Source organism: Balaenoptera borealis (genome assembly GCF_965194805.1).
Source record: "Balaenoptera borealis genome assembly, chromosome: 12".
Taxonomy (NCBI): Eukaryota; Metazoa; Chordata; class Mammalia; order Artiodactyla; family Balaenopteridae; genus Balaenoptera; species Balaenoptera borealis.
Genome location: NC_138869.1, coordinates 107,270,910 through 107,286,327, shown reverse-complemented (window position 1 = coordinate 107,286,327; position 15,418 = coordinate 107,270,910). Strand labels below are relative to the sequence as shown.

Genomic DNA, 15,418 nt, shown 5'->3' with positions numbered 1-15,418 from the left:
TCTCAAAAAACTAAAAATAGAACTACCATATGATCCAGTAATTCCACTTTAGGGCATACATCCAAAAAAACTGAAGATACTAATTCAAAAAGATACATGCACCTGTGTTCGTAGCAGTATTATTTACAATAGCCAAGACATGGAAGCAACCTAAAGGTCTACTGACAAATGAAGATGTGGTATACATATGTAGTGGAATATTACTCAGCCATCAAAAAGAATGAAATTTTGCCATTTGCAACATGGATGGACTTGGAGGGCATTATGCTAAGTGAAACAAGTCAGGGAAAGACAAATACTGTTATGATACCACTTATATTTGGAATCTAAAAAATACAACAAACTAGGGAACAACAAAAAGGAAACAGACTCACAGATACAGAGAACAAACTAGTTAGTGGTTACCAGTGGGGAGTGGGAAGCAGGGAGGGGCGATATAGGGGTAGAGGGTGAGAGGTACGAACTATTAGGTATGAAACAAGCTACGAGGATGTATTGTATAACACGGGGACTATAGCTGGTATTTTATAATTTACCTTTAAATTAATATATAATAACCTTCAAAAATTGTGAATCACTATGTTGTACACCTGAAACATATAATATTGTATATCAACTATATCTCAGTAAAAAAGGAAGAAATACCCCGCAGCCAGGCCCTGGCGCTCAGGGAGCCTGAGGAGGTGTCGGGAGGTGAGGGATGCGTCCCTGCCACCAGCGCCTGCCCACCCCCCCCACCCGCTTTGTGAGGGCACACGGAGACAGCGAGGCCTCAGGGACCTGCCTGCAGCTTCCAGGTGACACTGGGCCTGCCACACCAAAGCCACCAGCTGCCCCTACACCAGCCGGGCCCCCCGTTACCGCCGAGGCCCAAGGGGAGGGTACCGAGAAGCACCTGCTGTAGCTGCAGGCCACGGGGAGGGGCGCCGTCAGCGTCTGGGTGGGCGCGCCGGACCGCTGTCATGCGTGGACAGCCGACGTCCCCCGGGCTCTGTGCAAAGGAGTTCTTACCCTCCTCTTTGCTTCTCATTAGCCAACCCCTAACCTTCGCTACTGTCCTTGTTCAGAGGGTGTGTTTTTAACACCGTGTTGTAGAAAAGGCTAGTTTTGCACTAGGCAACGTGAAGCTCACAGACCTGGGCGGCCCTCCCAGCTCCTCCTGGCTCACCCGTGAGAAGTCGGGGGAGGGCAGGAAGTCCACTTCCTCCCAGCGACTCCGCGGGACTGTCCCTGGGCGGACATGGAAGGAAGGGCCGGGACGAGGGGTGTCCCGCAGGGAGTGACTCGCCGGCAACACCAGACAGCCTTCTGTCCCCACCAGGAGACCCCCCCCCCGGACCTCATCTCCTTCCTCTGCAACTAGAAACGCATCACTTAGGGTCAAGTGAACATGTTTTCTAGCTTGTCATCCTGGCAAGCTGACCCCGAGAACATTTTCTATCCCCAAACTAATCTCTGCAGGTTTGCCTCAGAGAGGAAAAGGATACTGCATTTCCTTCAGTTTAGCTTGTTTAGCTTTTTTCAGCAAAATCTAACGATGATTCACGAGGTCTGCCGACTGCTGGAGGGGAGGGTGGCCACCCCCAGAGAAAGATACAACCACGCAAAGGTCTGACCTCGACTTCTGGTCTCCTGAAAGAGTCCTCCTTGCTGGGCTCCTTGGTAAAGGAAGGACATTAACCGGGTAAAGAAAGACACCGAGGGGCTGCTGTCCGCCTGGGGCGCTTTGCAACGTCCCCGCATGAAATGAGCTCCAGGCTCACTTCCCATGTCAGGTTAAGCAGAGGGTTGAACCTGGGTGAATTACTTGCACTGGCTTGCTTTTTCTTAAATGCACAATTCCCTGCCATTTTATTCCCCGGGTATGGGGCAGCCTTGAGGCGTGGCGTGCGTACGTAAGAATCCAGGAGGATGAATCAGAGCGAGGCCAGTGAAGATGCTGCGTCAGCGTGACGCCTGCAGACGTGGCCTCCTCCCAGAGCCCGGCACCGGGGCCGGGTGGTCAGTCCCGGGCGTCCTGCCTGGATGGGACTGGCCCCTGCTTGTCGCCCACGTGGGAAAGGGAGGATGGAACGGTGCCGTCGTGCTGGCTTCTGGGCGGTAGCCCACAGCCGATTCACTGCCATGCTCCCAATTACACTTTAATAGAGCGTGTGCACTGGGCAAGCTCATGGCGTTCCCACACCAAGCTCAGGAGCTCGACCGAAAGTCACAACAGTTGCTACCGCGAAGACAGCGAGATTCCTTTACAAAAGGAAACCCTTCCGTGTCGCTGTAACCTCGACAGCACCAGAGGGTGTGCCCGCCCGCGTACCGCTGCCCGGACGGCGCCGGACAGAGCAGACACCCCCCCACCAGGAGAGCAAAGGCAGCTGAGTGCAGGTCACCCTGCCTTTCAGACACCGGACCCATCGCGGCCTCCTGGGGGCCGGGCTGCACACTCGGCCTCTGCCGGACACACGGGGGTTCCTAACAAATATCTGTCAAACGAATCAGTGATGTAACTTGCTGGGTTTTCTCTGCGGGGCCTTTCTTTGGAGACATTGGCCTCTCAGGCCAGCAGAAAACCAAGGCCCTTTCTACTCTGCTTTGTACGTGAAACAGAGTTTCCTGAGTCCTCCTAGGAGAGTGGACGGCGTTTGGGTTGGAGCACAGGTGTAAAGCCAGTGGCCTCCCACTCCACTCCTTTTCCAGGCCCTGCCGTGCTGCTTGTGCAACGCTCAACGCTCCCCCTCCCTCCAGCTGCCTGGACGGGACCCCGGGTCCAGCCCTCACCTGACTCCGGGTTCCCTGGGGGCCAGGGCGGGACAGCGGTCTGGGAGCTGACGCCCAGCACGGGCCGCAGCTCGTCCGGAGGCCAGAGCAGAGCTGGTGGTTCACTCGCCGGGAGCCCTGCCAGACGGGAAGCCCCGCCCCCCGTGTCCTCAGAAGAAGCGCGCCCCTGCACGGCGGCCCGCCACGCACCTTATTACTGTGGGAGTGATCTCTGCACAGAAGAACACGCTGAGGTTCCCCACTGCATGGGAGGCGAACATGCCCACGATGGAGAAGGTGATGGAGAACTTGTCCTTGACACTGTCGCTCATTCCTGGGGGAGGACCAGGGGGTGGTGAGGGGGGCGGAGGGGAGGGAGGCAGCTGGGGGCAGAGGGAGCAGGGGAGCGGGGCGGAGGGCGGCCTGGGGCCGACGAAGGGTCTTCCCTCCTCCCCTCTGCCCGGTTTGAGGTGCAGACCCGGGGGATGCAGCAGCATGTCCCGGGGTGGGAGGTCAGAGCCCTTCTGGCAGGGGCCCTTGTCGGGTCCCCCGGGAGTCCCTGCGGCTCTAAAACGTGGGGCTCAGGCTGACTCTACCGGACGCCGTAGCCTCAAGCGGCCAGCAGGGAGGGAGGCTGGTGGTCTCCCTGACGCTATGGCAACGCCCTCCTATCCAGCCTTCCGGCTCAGCTCCAGAGAAAGGTCTCTGGTTCCAGAGAGCCTGGCCATCCTGGCCTCAGGCCCGACCAGTCCAATACAAGGGACAGGGCAGCCCAGGCTTGACTGAGGGGAACGAGAACTCAACCCCAAGAGGAGAACTTATGGGCCTGGAGGGAACGAGCTGGACCAACCTGAGCACCTTGCCAGTGGCACCGGGTCTGACCTCACCCCCAGGTGGCGCTAGGAGGGCACAGCAAGCCGCTGGGGTCCCACGTTTGGGGCGCAGCCCAGTTCCCCACGAGGCTGCACTGGGAGCCCGGGTGGCATGGGCTCGGTCAGGCCAGGCACGTGTGCGCAGCAGGGTCGCGTGCGGGGCAGCGGCTATGCCGTCCCAGAGGCCGAGAGCAGCGGGCTTGCGTCGCTCACAGGCGGGGACGGCTGCTTCCCCTGGCAGCGTGGTCAGCCAGACCCCCAGGGCCGTGTGGCCCAGCCCAGGCCTGTCCCCAAGGCCCTGCATCACCGTGGAGGCTGCTGGGCTGTGCTGGCCACTGGTGCCAGGGGCAAGGGCGAGGGCAGCGTGCAAGCCGGGCACAAAGGGGGCGGGGGGGGCGGCCCGACTTTCTAGAGGCGCAACGGGCAGAGAGGACAAGTGGATGCGTGTAGTGTCCAACCTACGGCCAACTTCAGCTGCAACTCTTGGGGTGAAAGGGGGAGGGGAGAGAGAGGAAAGGGAAACCACAGGTCTGTGAGTCTCTGTGAAAACGCCCTGCAGGTGCAATAAAAAAGACAACGGTGCCGCACGTGCGTTCCGGCTCACCTGAGTCTGGGTGCTGGCTGTATTTTCCGATCACTGGACCGCAGAAACGGCGGCAGACGAGGAGGAGGGCGGGCAGGGAGGGGAGAAAGAGAGCAGGTCGGACGGAAGCTACCACCGCGTGCTTCCACGTGGCTGGTTTCTAAGCAAGCCCCCTCCGGGACCAGCGGGGGTGGCCTTGCAGCCAGCCCGCCAGGCCCACTCGGGGACCCCAGCTGACACCGCCAGGGGCCAGAGAGCAGGAGGGACGTGGCGCAGACGTGGGGGAGGGTCCAGGGCATCAGGGCTGGCATTTGACCAAACGGAGCTCCTTCTGTTCGGAAGGGAGGGCTGGGCCCCTCTGGCCTCGTAACCCGGGGAGGACGCCAGCTCCTGAAAGCAGGGGCCCTCGCGCAGCGCCCGCCCTCAAGCCAAAGGGGGAATCTCGCCGTGTCCAAAGTTACTCAAGTCACTGCTGGTCTGTGCTCGGGGCACCAAGTGCTGTGGGCAGACCCGGCAGACAGCATCGCTATGCCCTCCCAGCCTGGTCCCCACGGTGCCCGGTCTCCTGGGCGTCCCGGCTCCGGGACTAAGAGGGCGGCTGTGAGCCCTGGGGCTGCCGTGCCCCTGCACGTCTGCCCAACCGGCGGGAGCTGCAGAAGACTCCCCGAAGGGCAGCTTGGGTGGCCCCACCAGGGGACACACCCCATGTCGTCACGGCTGAAAATGAGACCAGTCTCCCAGCAAGGTGTGGAATGCACGTGAACTTGCCCAAGTCAGAAAACTGCTCCTGAGTCTGACACTGGCTATTCTAGAATCCAGTTTGCACAGCAAGGCAGAGAAAGTCCTCGGTTTTCTCCTTCTCTTCCTTCTGTTCTGGATACTCCCTCCCCACCTGGACATCACGCAGACCTGAAACACTACTGCAGGCTTCTGACTTTCTCAGCAGCGCTGATCGAGCTCGACAGCTCCAGGGGGAGGGCAGCCCTCAGAGCCACGTGTTCCCCGCGGCGCCTGAGTCCACTGTGGGGCAGGGTCCTGGGCGAGAAGGCTCAGCCGCCCGGCTCACTCCCGCCTCGCCCCAGGCGGTCAGATGCCCTGCGGCTCGTCCCCGTGGCGAGGGCTTTCGTTCACCAGGAGCTGCACTGAGCTTGCCTCCTAGAGTTGGGTGGGCTACACGATTGGCTAGCTTTTCTTTAAATTACTTCTAACGCTTAGTGAGAAACTCTCTGGCCCCAAGAGCAGCTGAGGAACTTGGAAACACGTGCTGAAGAGCAGTGTCCCAGTGAAAGGGTGTCAAAATGTATTTATCTCGCCCTTGACTTCACATGAGGAAAAAGTCCTTCGTTCCTTCTCATGTGACGGATCACAGCGGGAGAGCCTGGCCCCCAGCGGGGTCATCACGTCCAGCAGGACTGTGAGGGCCCCGGGAAGCCTTGGGGTCGGGCGGGAGGAGGGGGGACCCCACGCATGCGTTCCAGTGAAAGCTCGTCCTTCCCGAAGCGGGAGGACACCTCGGGCTGCCCACGCACCCAGGGCTCTGGGGTGCCGCTCCGGCACGCCAGGCCCTGCCCCCGCCCGCCCAGGGCACCGGGCCCACTCACGGTTGAGCAGCCCGAGCTGCAGGAGCGAGGCCAGGGCCGTGAGGATCATGAAGAGCAGCAGGCCCCCGCGGCGCCCCAGGACCCGCACCGCCGGGCATACGGCCAGGCAGGAGGCCAGGGCGATGCCGGCAGCCGTGTAGTAGTCGGCGTAGAAGTTCTCGAGCAGCGGCACCTTCACCTCGTGGCCCATCATGCTGCGTGCGAAGCAGTGGTGGATCCCGAAGCCGGTCAGCCTGCGGGGACACAGTGCCTGAGGCCACCACCTCCCAGCGGGGGCGGGGCACACCGCGTCGTGTCCAGGGGCAGAGCAGCCACTCGGAAGGTGGCGGGGAACGCACGTCAGAGAGGACTTCAGGGGAGGGATGCGCGTGGTCACCTGCCTGCCGTGGCCGTACGCAGGGCGTGGGCGTAAACGCAGGGAGACCCTCTGCTCAAACGCCGTCTCTCACGGGATCCGGGTGTGAGGCAGACACCCCCAGGGTCCCTGCGTTTGACCCCGCAGCGTGGGCACCGAGGGGGCCCATCAGACCCACTTTCCAGGCGGGCAGACAGGCTGACAGCGCAGCGGGTGAGCACAAGCTCTAAGACGCGCCGCCCGTCTACCCCTCTGCCTCTCCCGGGGTTCCGGAAACTCGGGGACCTGCCCCGAGAACTGGCTCCTCCAGCCCCTCTCGCTGCTACTCGCGGCTCACGTGGCCTGGAGGAGCAGGAGGGGTCAGGCCGGTGAGGACACCTGGTCGTGGAGGCTGTTCAACGCTTAATTTACCGTTTCCCAACCCCCCGCCCTGGGTTCAGCCCCCTCCTGCCCCACAGGGTCACAAAAACCTGCAGGGAAACGTGTGTCCCAGCCGCCCAGACGGATGTCCACTCTGGGAACGGGAATAAAGATGTGTCGTGTTCCCTGGGAGCACGGGGCAGCGGGGCTCTGAGGCCCCGGTGGACGCGCCCCATGGGAGCAGGGCTGCGAGCGCCTGCATCCGTCCCTGAGCTGAAACGCCCTTCTCTCCCAGCCTCCCTCCCTGCTTTCAGCAGACCTGGAGGACGCACCAAGGTCAACTACAGACCCGGCCCTGCAGGAGGGAGCCGCCCTCCGCCAAACCCATGCGTTTCCCCTTGGGGACAGGCAGACCCGGCTCCCCTGGGCCACATTGGACAGCCTAACAGGTGTGAGTTCGGCGGGGCTCCTGGTCTCAGGGCGGGTCTCCCACCTTGTTGTTCTGGGGGAAGGAGGTCCTCCGGCCACAACAAAGCCGGAGAGACTGGCTCCCCTCCCCGAAAACAAGGATCACTAAGGTGGAAACTCCCCATCTTGTCTGTGTCACCATCTGTGTTTTTTCCAAAATAAACGCTGGAGAGGTGACCCCACCGTACACGGTCCCACGAGCCCAGCCGGCGTCTGCCTGAGACTGGGCAGCGGGAGGCCGGGCTGGAGCCGACTCTGTGCAGAGACAGGCCTGAGGGCTCGGCCCCGACCCGGCGTGCGGCGCCGCTGCCCCTTCCCCGGCCCGGGCCTCGGCCGCTCGGCTGCAGGACGAGGTGTCAGTCAGATCCGGGCCCTGCCACTGCTTTGGTGCTGGCATGTTTCGTATCCTCCCCCAAATTATTTAACCTGGAACCCCAATCCTGAGAGCTGATTCAATGGAGCTGCTGTGATAGGAGCAGCTGGGGGACGTAGGGCCAGAGGCGCACCCCCGGGCCTTGCTCTCTACCTATGACGGCAGTCCTGAGACTGTGCACGGAAGGGTGCAAGCTCCCCTCCCCCAGTGACCTCTAACCCCCTACTGCCTAGATGACCTGTGACCCTGAACGAGGCCCCACGTGGGCAGCAGGGAAGGGCAGGGTTCCTGAGCTGTGAGCCAGCAGCACAGGCTTGCGGGTGCACACTGAACGCGGGACCGGGCTGGCAGGAAACGGCGTGAGCCACAGGGGTGCAGGTCCAAACCCGGGGCGCCGGGCTGGATGTGGTTGGCAAGGCGGGAGGGCCTCTGGCCAGGTGCGGAGGTCATACCCAGGGCCGGGCCGGCCCATCACCACCCGCGGCGCCCTGGGGTCGGGGCCTCTGCAGGCGCTGGCTCCACACAGGGAGCAAGGACACTCAGCAGCCTGGTCCCCTCGCCCGTGACGGTGCCTGGAGGCCCCCACGTGGGGGTCCCGCCCCCCCCAGCCCCCCCCCCCCACTGTGCCTCGCGGGGAGGTGCATCGCAGGAGGCGCACGGCCAGACAGCCCCGCTCCCAGGACGTCCCTGGACGTGAGCCTGCTCTCCGGCAGCCCCGTCCCCCTAGGACGCGTCGGTGCGGCCCGAGTGGCACGCAGGGGGAGATGCTGGGCTGCCCCGAGGCTGGGGGTCCGCGTCTGCCGGCACGCGTAGCCCTTCAGACAGCTGTTCAGAAGCTCTGACGGGGCTGCTCAGGCTCACCCCGGCCCCGCCGCGTCTCCCCGGCCCCGCTGCTTCTCCCCCGGCCCCGCTGCCTCTCCCCCGGCCCCGCTGCCTCTCCCCGGCCCCGCGCCCGTGACTCACGAGTTCACGCACAGCACCACAATGTTCTTCCACAGGTTCCGGGTTCCCACCACTTTCACGATGCAGACCTTCTTGGGCCTCCGGGAAAGCTCCTTCTCCAGCTCTGCAGGGAGAGGGGACCCGTGAGCCACGCTCGGCCAGGCCCGGGCCGGCAGCCCCACCGACAGCCCGATGCGCGGAGAAGGAGAGTGTTTTTCTTTAAGGCAGGGGTAGGGCCTGGCTCTCAGGGTAGAAAACTCGCCACAGAGACACTGACTTGGCAGGTGCAGCTGCCCACGGGGCCCGCAGGGAGGCGGCGGGACACACAAAGCAGCCACCCGCGTGGGCTCCGTCCGCCGGTAAGGGCTGCGGAGGCCGCTGGCGGGCGCGGAGGCCCTGGTCGGGCTTGGGCAGGGGTCCTCTTCCTGCGGAGTCTGATCCCTCCGCTCAGGGAGCAGGAGATGCACGCGCTGCTCTGGTCCCCAAACCAACCCCGTGGGCCAAACAGGCTGAGGCTGCTTCCTCTGCACCTGCCCCTGCACGGCCCGCATGTTAGGAGGAGAAATGAGCGACTGGATGAACACGTGTGCGCACGCGTGCAGAGGCGTGGCCCGTGCACATATGTGCGCGCTGGAGCCAGACAGACGGCGTCTCCGCTCAGGTGACGTGACCAACTACAGCTTGGTCACGAGACCCAGCTGCTCGGGGGGCTCAGACCAGCTCTGAGCAGACGCCAGGCCCACGTCAGCGAGGTCGAGGGGTTTGCCGCCGTCCTGGGGCTGACGGTGCAACAGGGAAGATGCAACGAGGAAACGCCCCAGCCTCCCCATCTCCCGGCGTCTGTGAGCAGAAACGCCGCACATTCGGCCCCCGAGTCTGTCCCTGCTCCCCTGGCCGCGCGTGCCCTCGGGGGGGGGGACCCCTTCTCAGGGGCCAGAGAAGAAAAAGGAGACTTAACCAGTCAAGACTGCCGAGGTCAGGGGAAGCAAGGAAAGACTGACAGCGCACCGACCATAGGCGGCTGGGAGGTGAGAGGAGCAGGCAGCCCTGGGTGGGATCCTATGGCAGGGTCACTGGGGGTGACGTCCGGTCCAGGCTGCAGCTGGGCTGACAGCAGTGCGGCGATGGCAGTTTCCCAGTCGTAACAGGTGCAGGGGGTGTGAGATGTTACAACAGGGAGACTGACTGGGGGGTTTTCAAAATTCTGTGCTCTCTGTGTAACTTTACTATAAACCTAAGATGAATCCAAAACAAGTTTACTAAAAATAAAGCACGCAGTGGGGTGGGAAGGCCCGGAGGAAGTGGGGTTGCCTCAAGAGGGGCCCAGGAGCTGCAGCCCCCTCGGGGGGTCTCTGAGGTGTGTCCCCCTCCCTGTACTTCTTAGGGGCACTCTCACCCCTGGACGTCCTACCTCTTCCCTGCCATCCAATGGTGAGAGGGTCACCAACCTCACTAGTTACAGCTAGAAGGAAAAACAGGTTGCTTAACCATAACGGTTTAGTTTTTTATTTAAAAAAATGTTTGGATCAGTGTCACCAGCTGGGGCACAGAAGGGAGAAGGGGACACCTGTCCTACGTCCGAAGGAGACCATGCTCCCTCAGTTTCCAGAACTTTCTTCCGTGTCAATATTCAGGCACAGAGCTGGAGGCCTGTGCACCAGCCAGAACGGCTGGCCTTTCGGCCATCCGTCCATGGACGCTCAGCTCCTGAGTTCCTCCTGACCTTTATCATCCTCTCTGCAAAACAGGCTCGTTTGATTCACAGACATACTTTCCCCACGGTCAAAACACTAGAAAACTTTTAAAGAGCATGGAAACATGCTTAACACATAGCGTTGATCCAACGATCTGAGTATCTTCACTGTTGTGAAACTGGTCAGGAACCTATTTATCACAGCCACACTCGCCCACCATGGAAATCTTCCAGGAAGAAAAACTAAATGTCCATGCGCATGGCTATATAGGTTTAAATTTTTTTTTTTTTTTTTTGGTAATGCAGCTCAAACTTAATTCCTGATACTTTCTAGTGTATGAAATAGATGTTAAGAAGCTGTAGTAACTGTCATTATGACCTTTTTTCTTTCTTTTTTTAAAGCATTAAACTCTGGAGCCCAAGCTGACTGTAGTCTACAGAGGTAACTGCATTATTCTAAGCGGAATTACACTAACCGCTCCGGGGCTGTTGGCATGCTGTCTCTGTCACATGCATCCCCAGCCTCTCGACACCACCACAGAACTTCCCCAGCACCGTGTCTGCTCTGGGATGAAACCCCACCAGCTCTGAGCACACGAAGCACAACGTGACTTCTGAGACCCTTGGGGTGAGCACGAGAGCCCTTCCCGTCTCTCCAGTTCTCTTTCTCCAGAAATCTCAGGACTTTCTAAGGTCCTCACGTGTGGGAATAATGGGAGTGAACGGGGGCACTGAGAGCAGATCAGACTCTGAACACCAAGGAAATGACAGCTAAAAGCATCTCCTCTCTCTGGGCCTCTTCCCAACCTCTCGACTTGGAGCCAGAAGAGAGATTCCAAGACAGAAGCCAAGGCGAGCCTCTTTGATTCCGAAGCCAGGCCTCTCCTGCTCCACCCGCGCCCCCTCCGCGCCCTGCTCCCTGCGTCTCAGCTGCTCCCGTAATGTGCAGCCAGGGGCCCGGGGCTGGCCGGGTGAGTGACCGCTTTCCCGAGCTGGGGGGGCCACGAGCGGTACCCCAGCTTTCAACCCCTTGCTGAGGCTCCTCACTCTCTGCCTCAGTTTCTCCTCTGGTCAGTGGATGGACGTGATGAGGACTGGACGCAAGAAGCCGTGAGGCCTTCCTGGCCCCGCGCTCCGGCCGACCCAGACCGTCCTGGCCTCCCCCCACCCGCTGCGGAGACTCCTTCCTGGGCCTGCGGGGACACCTGCTGACCCCAGAAATTCCCTCTCAATGCGCGAGGCTCCAGCCGGCCGAGGCCTCTTGCAGGAGCTGGCGCGGGAGCAGGAAGTAGGCGCGGAGGGTCCGAGGCAGGGCGCCGGGCTCGGCTGCCTGGGGCCGCCTTGGCTTCATCTCCTGCTGGGGAGTGACTGGTGCAAGTCACCTGACGCTGGGGACCGTGAGGTGGCCCAATACAGGAACCCGCTTCTCACCTCGGGTTCAGGACAGACGGACAAGACAGAGTGAGGCACGTGGGGCGGGATCCCAGCTCGGTTACCGAGAAGGGCTCGGGTAAAGCCCCTGCGGGCCTGATCGGGGGGCCTCGTACCCCCCAGACTCGCTGCCTGACCTGGTGACGCCGGACTCGGCTGCTTCCCTGCGGGTCAGGCTGCCCGGACAGGGCCTGACGCCGGGGACCCCCTCCCTGCACCTGGCTCACGTCCAAGGAGGAAAAGGGGAGCCGGTTCACTCTTTCTCGGGGGCTCCTTCCATGTGGAGGGAATGCCAGGAGCGGGGAAGCCGTGCCTCGAACCCTCAGCCTCCTGGGGCCCCTTTCCCGTATGTAAAGCAGGGACGATCTGATCCATCGGAAAGGTTCTGATGAGGGTCAAACGCCTGTATGGCGTCTCAGCCCCCGAGGCAGGGCTGAGGGCGGGGCAACAGGGAGGATAGAGTCAAGGTGGGTGAGAGCCTGGGTTGGGGACGGGATGCTGGTCGGTGGCCTAGATAAGATGCTGGGACAGAGCATTCAAGCAGGCAAACCGGTCCAGCCTAGGGAGGTGCAAGGGGCCACTTTCGAGGAAACAGACACCCGCCTTCCTCCAGCTTTGCCCTGGTGCCGTCATGTCACCGGCACCGTGCGCCTGACAGCTAGGAGGGAGCAGAGACCCAGAGGCGGGTGAGAGCCGCATGCCCCGGGGCGTGAGCGCATGCCACCCCAGCCCCGAGTTGGGGGCGTCATGCACGCTGCTGCCTGCCCCCCAGCACAGAGACCAGCACCAGCCCAGCTCCTGAGCGAGGATACCACTTTCTCAAAACAAGAGGGAATGAATCAGCGTAATTAGGATGGAGAAAACAAGCTTCTCCCAGACAATATTTTAACCTGAAAGAAGCGGAGTGTGGTGATTTAATTAGGGAAATGCCAGAAACAAGGCACTCTGACTTAAGAGCGCTGACCTGCTAATGGATGGGCCTGGACAAGTTTGGGGACAAGAGCCAGACACTCCAAAAGGAGCAAACGAGGCCTGAAAGGAGCGAGGTCCACTCACCCCTCACTCCCCCTGCCCGCCACGCCAGCACGTCCATCTCCCTCTCTCGGAAGCAGCACAGGGAAGCTGCTTTTGCTGGGCTTCCTGGGCTCAAGTCTCAGCGCTACTACTCACTAGCTGTGTGACCTCTGGCAAGATACTCAACCTCTCTGTGCCTCAGTTTCCTCGTCTGCAAATGGGGATAATTACAGTACCTTGCACAGAACTGCTGTGAAAAGATTTAAGTTAATATCAATACACTTCTAATATTGATATTAGAAGCTTGCTTTTTCTGTAGAAGTCCGAATAGTCAATATTTTAGACTTTGCAGGTCACAATAAATCACTTCTAGTGCTTATTAAACACACAATGTTCAGGGTTCATGCCAAGATCTACTGGATCAGAATCTCTGGTTGCCGGGAGGGGCCCAGGAGTCTGGATTTTAACACCCTCCAGGTGCTCTCATGGATCTGATCTAGCTCGTGCTGATGTTCCTGATAAACAGGGATTCTATGGATATGAACTTTTCCGCTTCCTCAGAGGCCCAACCAATAGGTCCTGACAGATACAGACAACACAGCAGCTCTCTGAAGGTCCTGCTTGGGAGAGAGAGGGAGCGAAGGCCAGCGCCCCCCGGCCAGGACTGCCGGCACCAAACCGCAGGCAGGCAAGCCTGTGTGCCAGGCGCGGTTCAGCCCTCAAGGTTCCCCCGAGGAGCAGGGGCACGCAAGGTCATGCCTCCCTCTGGATTTGGACTTGGCCATGTTCCTGGTCTATCTGAGGACCGACCGTCACAGGAAGCTGGACAGCTGGTTGGGCAACAAAGGCACCAGGGGTGATGTGGGGTGACTCCCGGTCCCAGCGGGATGGGTGGCGGGTCCCCCAAGTCTGGCGGGGCTGCGGGTTTGAAGGGAACACATGCTCACCAGGCATCACGCCTTTGATGTCGCTCTCGGGGTTCATGCGGTTCTTCTGTGTGAAGCGTAGGATCAGCTTCTTTGCCGACGCAAACTGGTGGGTGGCCACGAGCCACCGCAGGGACTCTGGGAAGATCCTGCAAAGAGACAGGGGGCGGGTGAGGGTCTTCCCATCGGGTGAGGCGTGACGGCGCAGCTCTGTCGGGGGCTGGGAGCGTCCAGCCGGGTGGGACCGGGTATCCGTCTGTGAGCGGTGGAGGCCAGCGGGGGCTCAGGACTCTCTCTTGGCCCAAGCAGACGAGAGAAGACCGTGGCCCTGGATGTTCCTGGTTTTCTCTTAGAAAGTGTAAAAGTTGCAGTTTTTAAAATGAGGCAGAAAGGAGCAGTATCCTCCCAGCTGTGTCAAGAAATCTGTGTATACTTTTCACCAGAGCGCTGGATTACTAAAGCACGATCCAGCAATTCATTGAAGGGCTGCTTTTGTGATGTTTTGTCTCAAAAAAACAAATGTTCCGGGCTTCCCTGGTGGCGCAGTGGTTGAGAATCGGCCTGCCAATGCAGGGGACACGGGTTCGAGCCCTGGTCTGGGAAGATCCCACATGCCGCGGAGCAACTGGGCCCGTGAGCCACGACTACTGAGCCTGCGCGTCTGGAGCCTGTGCTCCGCAACAAGAGAGGCCACGATAGTGAGAGGCCCGCGCACCGCGATGAAGAGTGGCCCCCGCTCGCCGCAACTAGAGAAAGCCCTCGCACAGAAACGAAGACCCAACACAGCAAAAATAAATAAATAAAAATAAATTTATAAAAAAAACAAAACCAAATGTTCATAGAATGATTTTAAGTTTAAAAAAAATGCCCCCCCATCCTAGCAACCTGACAGGCACTTTCCGTTTTGAACATTTGGAGGCTTTCCCAGGGCTCAACTGTAGAATTATTTTCATCTTGCTGCCAACTGCCCAGAACGCCTCCCTGAGGTGGGTGATGGTTTCAAGTGTAATTAGCAACAGACTCCTTGCCGGTTTGTTCGTGTTTAGGATGAAATCTGGTGAGGAGTCCCATCAGAAAAATAACAAACAAACCAAACTACTGTCTCATCAATGCGATTTGTAATTTTACGTTTATAACGAGATTTGCGAGTCCGTCAAGGAGAACCATGTGCCTGTTTGGAGCAGGGGGTCAGCTTGCTTTTTCTGTAAAAGTCCAAATAGTGAATATTTTAGACTTTGCAGGTCACAAGGTCTCTTGAGAAACCAGCCACTGCCACATGCCCAGGGATGGAGGCTGTGTTCCCGCAGGACTTGATTTGAAGCAGGTGGCACCCGAGTGGAAGAAGCAAAAGCTGGAAGTCAAGGTTGGGGACGACAGCACAGCCTCTGTGGGCCCAGCGCTCCAGGGGTCCCTGTGGTTCATGTCAGTTACAGAGTGTCAAGGAATCATGACTGATGCTCATAAGAAGTTATCTTTGCTACTACCCAACACCTGTCCTACCAGCTCGGGGGGGCCGCTAATCAAAGTAAGCCAGAAGCTGCCAAAGCTATCAGTGGTAAATTTTTATTTCAGAGTCACATCACTAATGATGTAACGGCTGTCACTCCCTTACCTGTTTGAACAAAAATCAAGCTTCTAAATGTTCACGATGTATTTTGCAGCAACAGCTGACTTCAGTGGTACACTGGGATGGTCTGATCAGAGTGTTACTCTACGCTGGGAGACCTGGGTTGTCACCAAGAGTCAAAAAGCCACCGTCCCACGTGGCTGCACAAAGGTGCAGGCGAGCTGGGGGCCCACCCTGGTGAGGTGCGGCCGGAGCATTAAGACGGGCTCAGAAAGTCTCATGTCTTTTCGCCCAGGAGCCCATATTGGAAAGCTGATAAAACACAGGTTTCAAACTGTAAGCACTGATTTTTTTTTTTTAAATAATAAAAGTTAATGTTTGCTTTACTAGCCTCTAGTTTTTACAAATTAATTTTGAATATAATTCAAGCAAACATAAACACTCAGAATATAACATAACAGACATCAATATTATACAGA

The 15,418-nt window shown here is 59.3% G+C and overlaps 1 protein-coding gene across 6 annotated transcripts in view; it reads right to left on the bottom strand.

The window, feature by feature from the left end:
* The window catches only part of SLC22A23 (solute carrier family 22 member 23), a gene marked incomplete at its 5' end in the record, with an annotated part of 153,022 nt that overhangs the window by 13,336 nt on the left and 124,268 nt on the right, over nt 1–15,418 (bottom strand). For 3 of the 6 annotated variants that reach the window (XM_082346020.1, XM_082346022.1, XM_082346019.1), the window contains 6 exons: nt 2,965–3,088; nt 4,085–4,108; nt 4,231–4,263; nt 5,811–6,043; nt 8,330–8,432; nt 13,394–13,521. In XM_082346020.1, the coding sequence (XP_082202146.1) occupies nt 2,965–3,088; nt 4,085–4,108; nt 4,231–4,263; nt 5,811–6,043; nt 8,330–8,432; nt 13,394–13,521 (645 nt within the window). Of the gene's footprint in view, nt 1–1,616; nt 1,659–2,964; nt 3,089–4,084; nt 4,109–4,230; nt 4,264–5,810; nt 6,044–8,329; nt 8,433–13,393; nt 13,522–15,418 lie in introns of all 6 variants that reach the window. The other 3 variants (XM_082346015.1, XM_082346021.1, XM_082346023.1) reach the window with 3 other exon arrangements.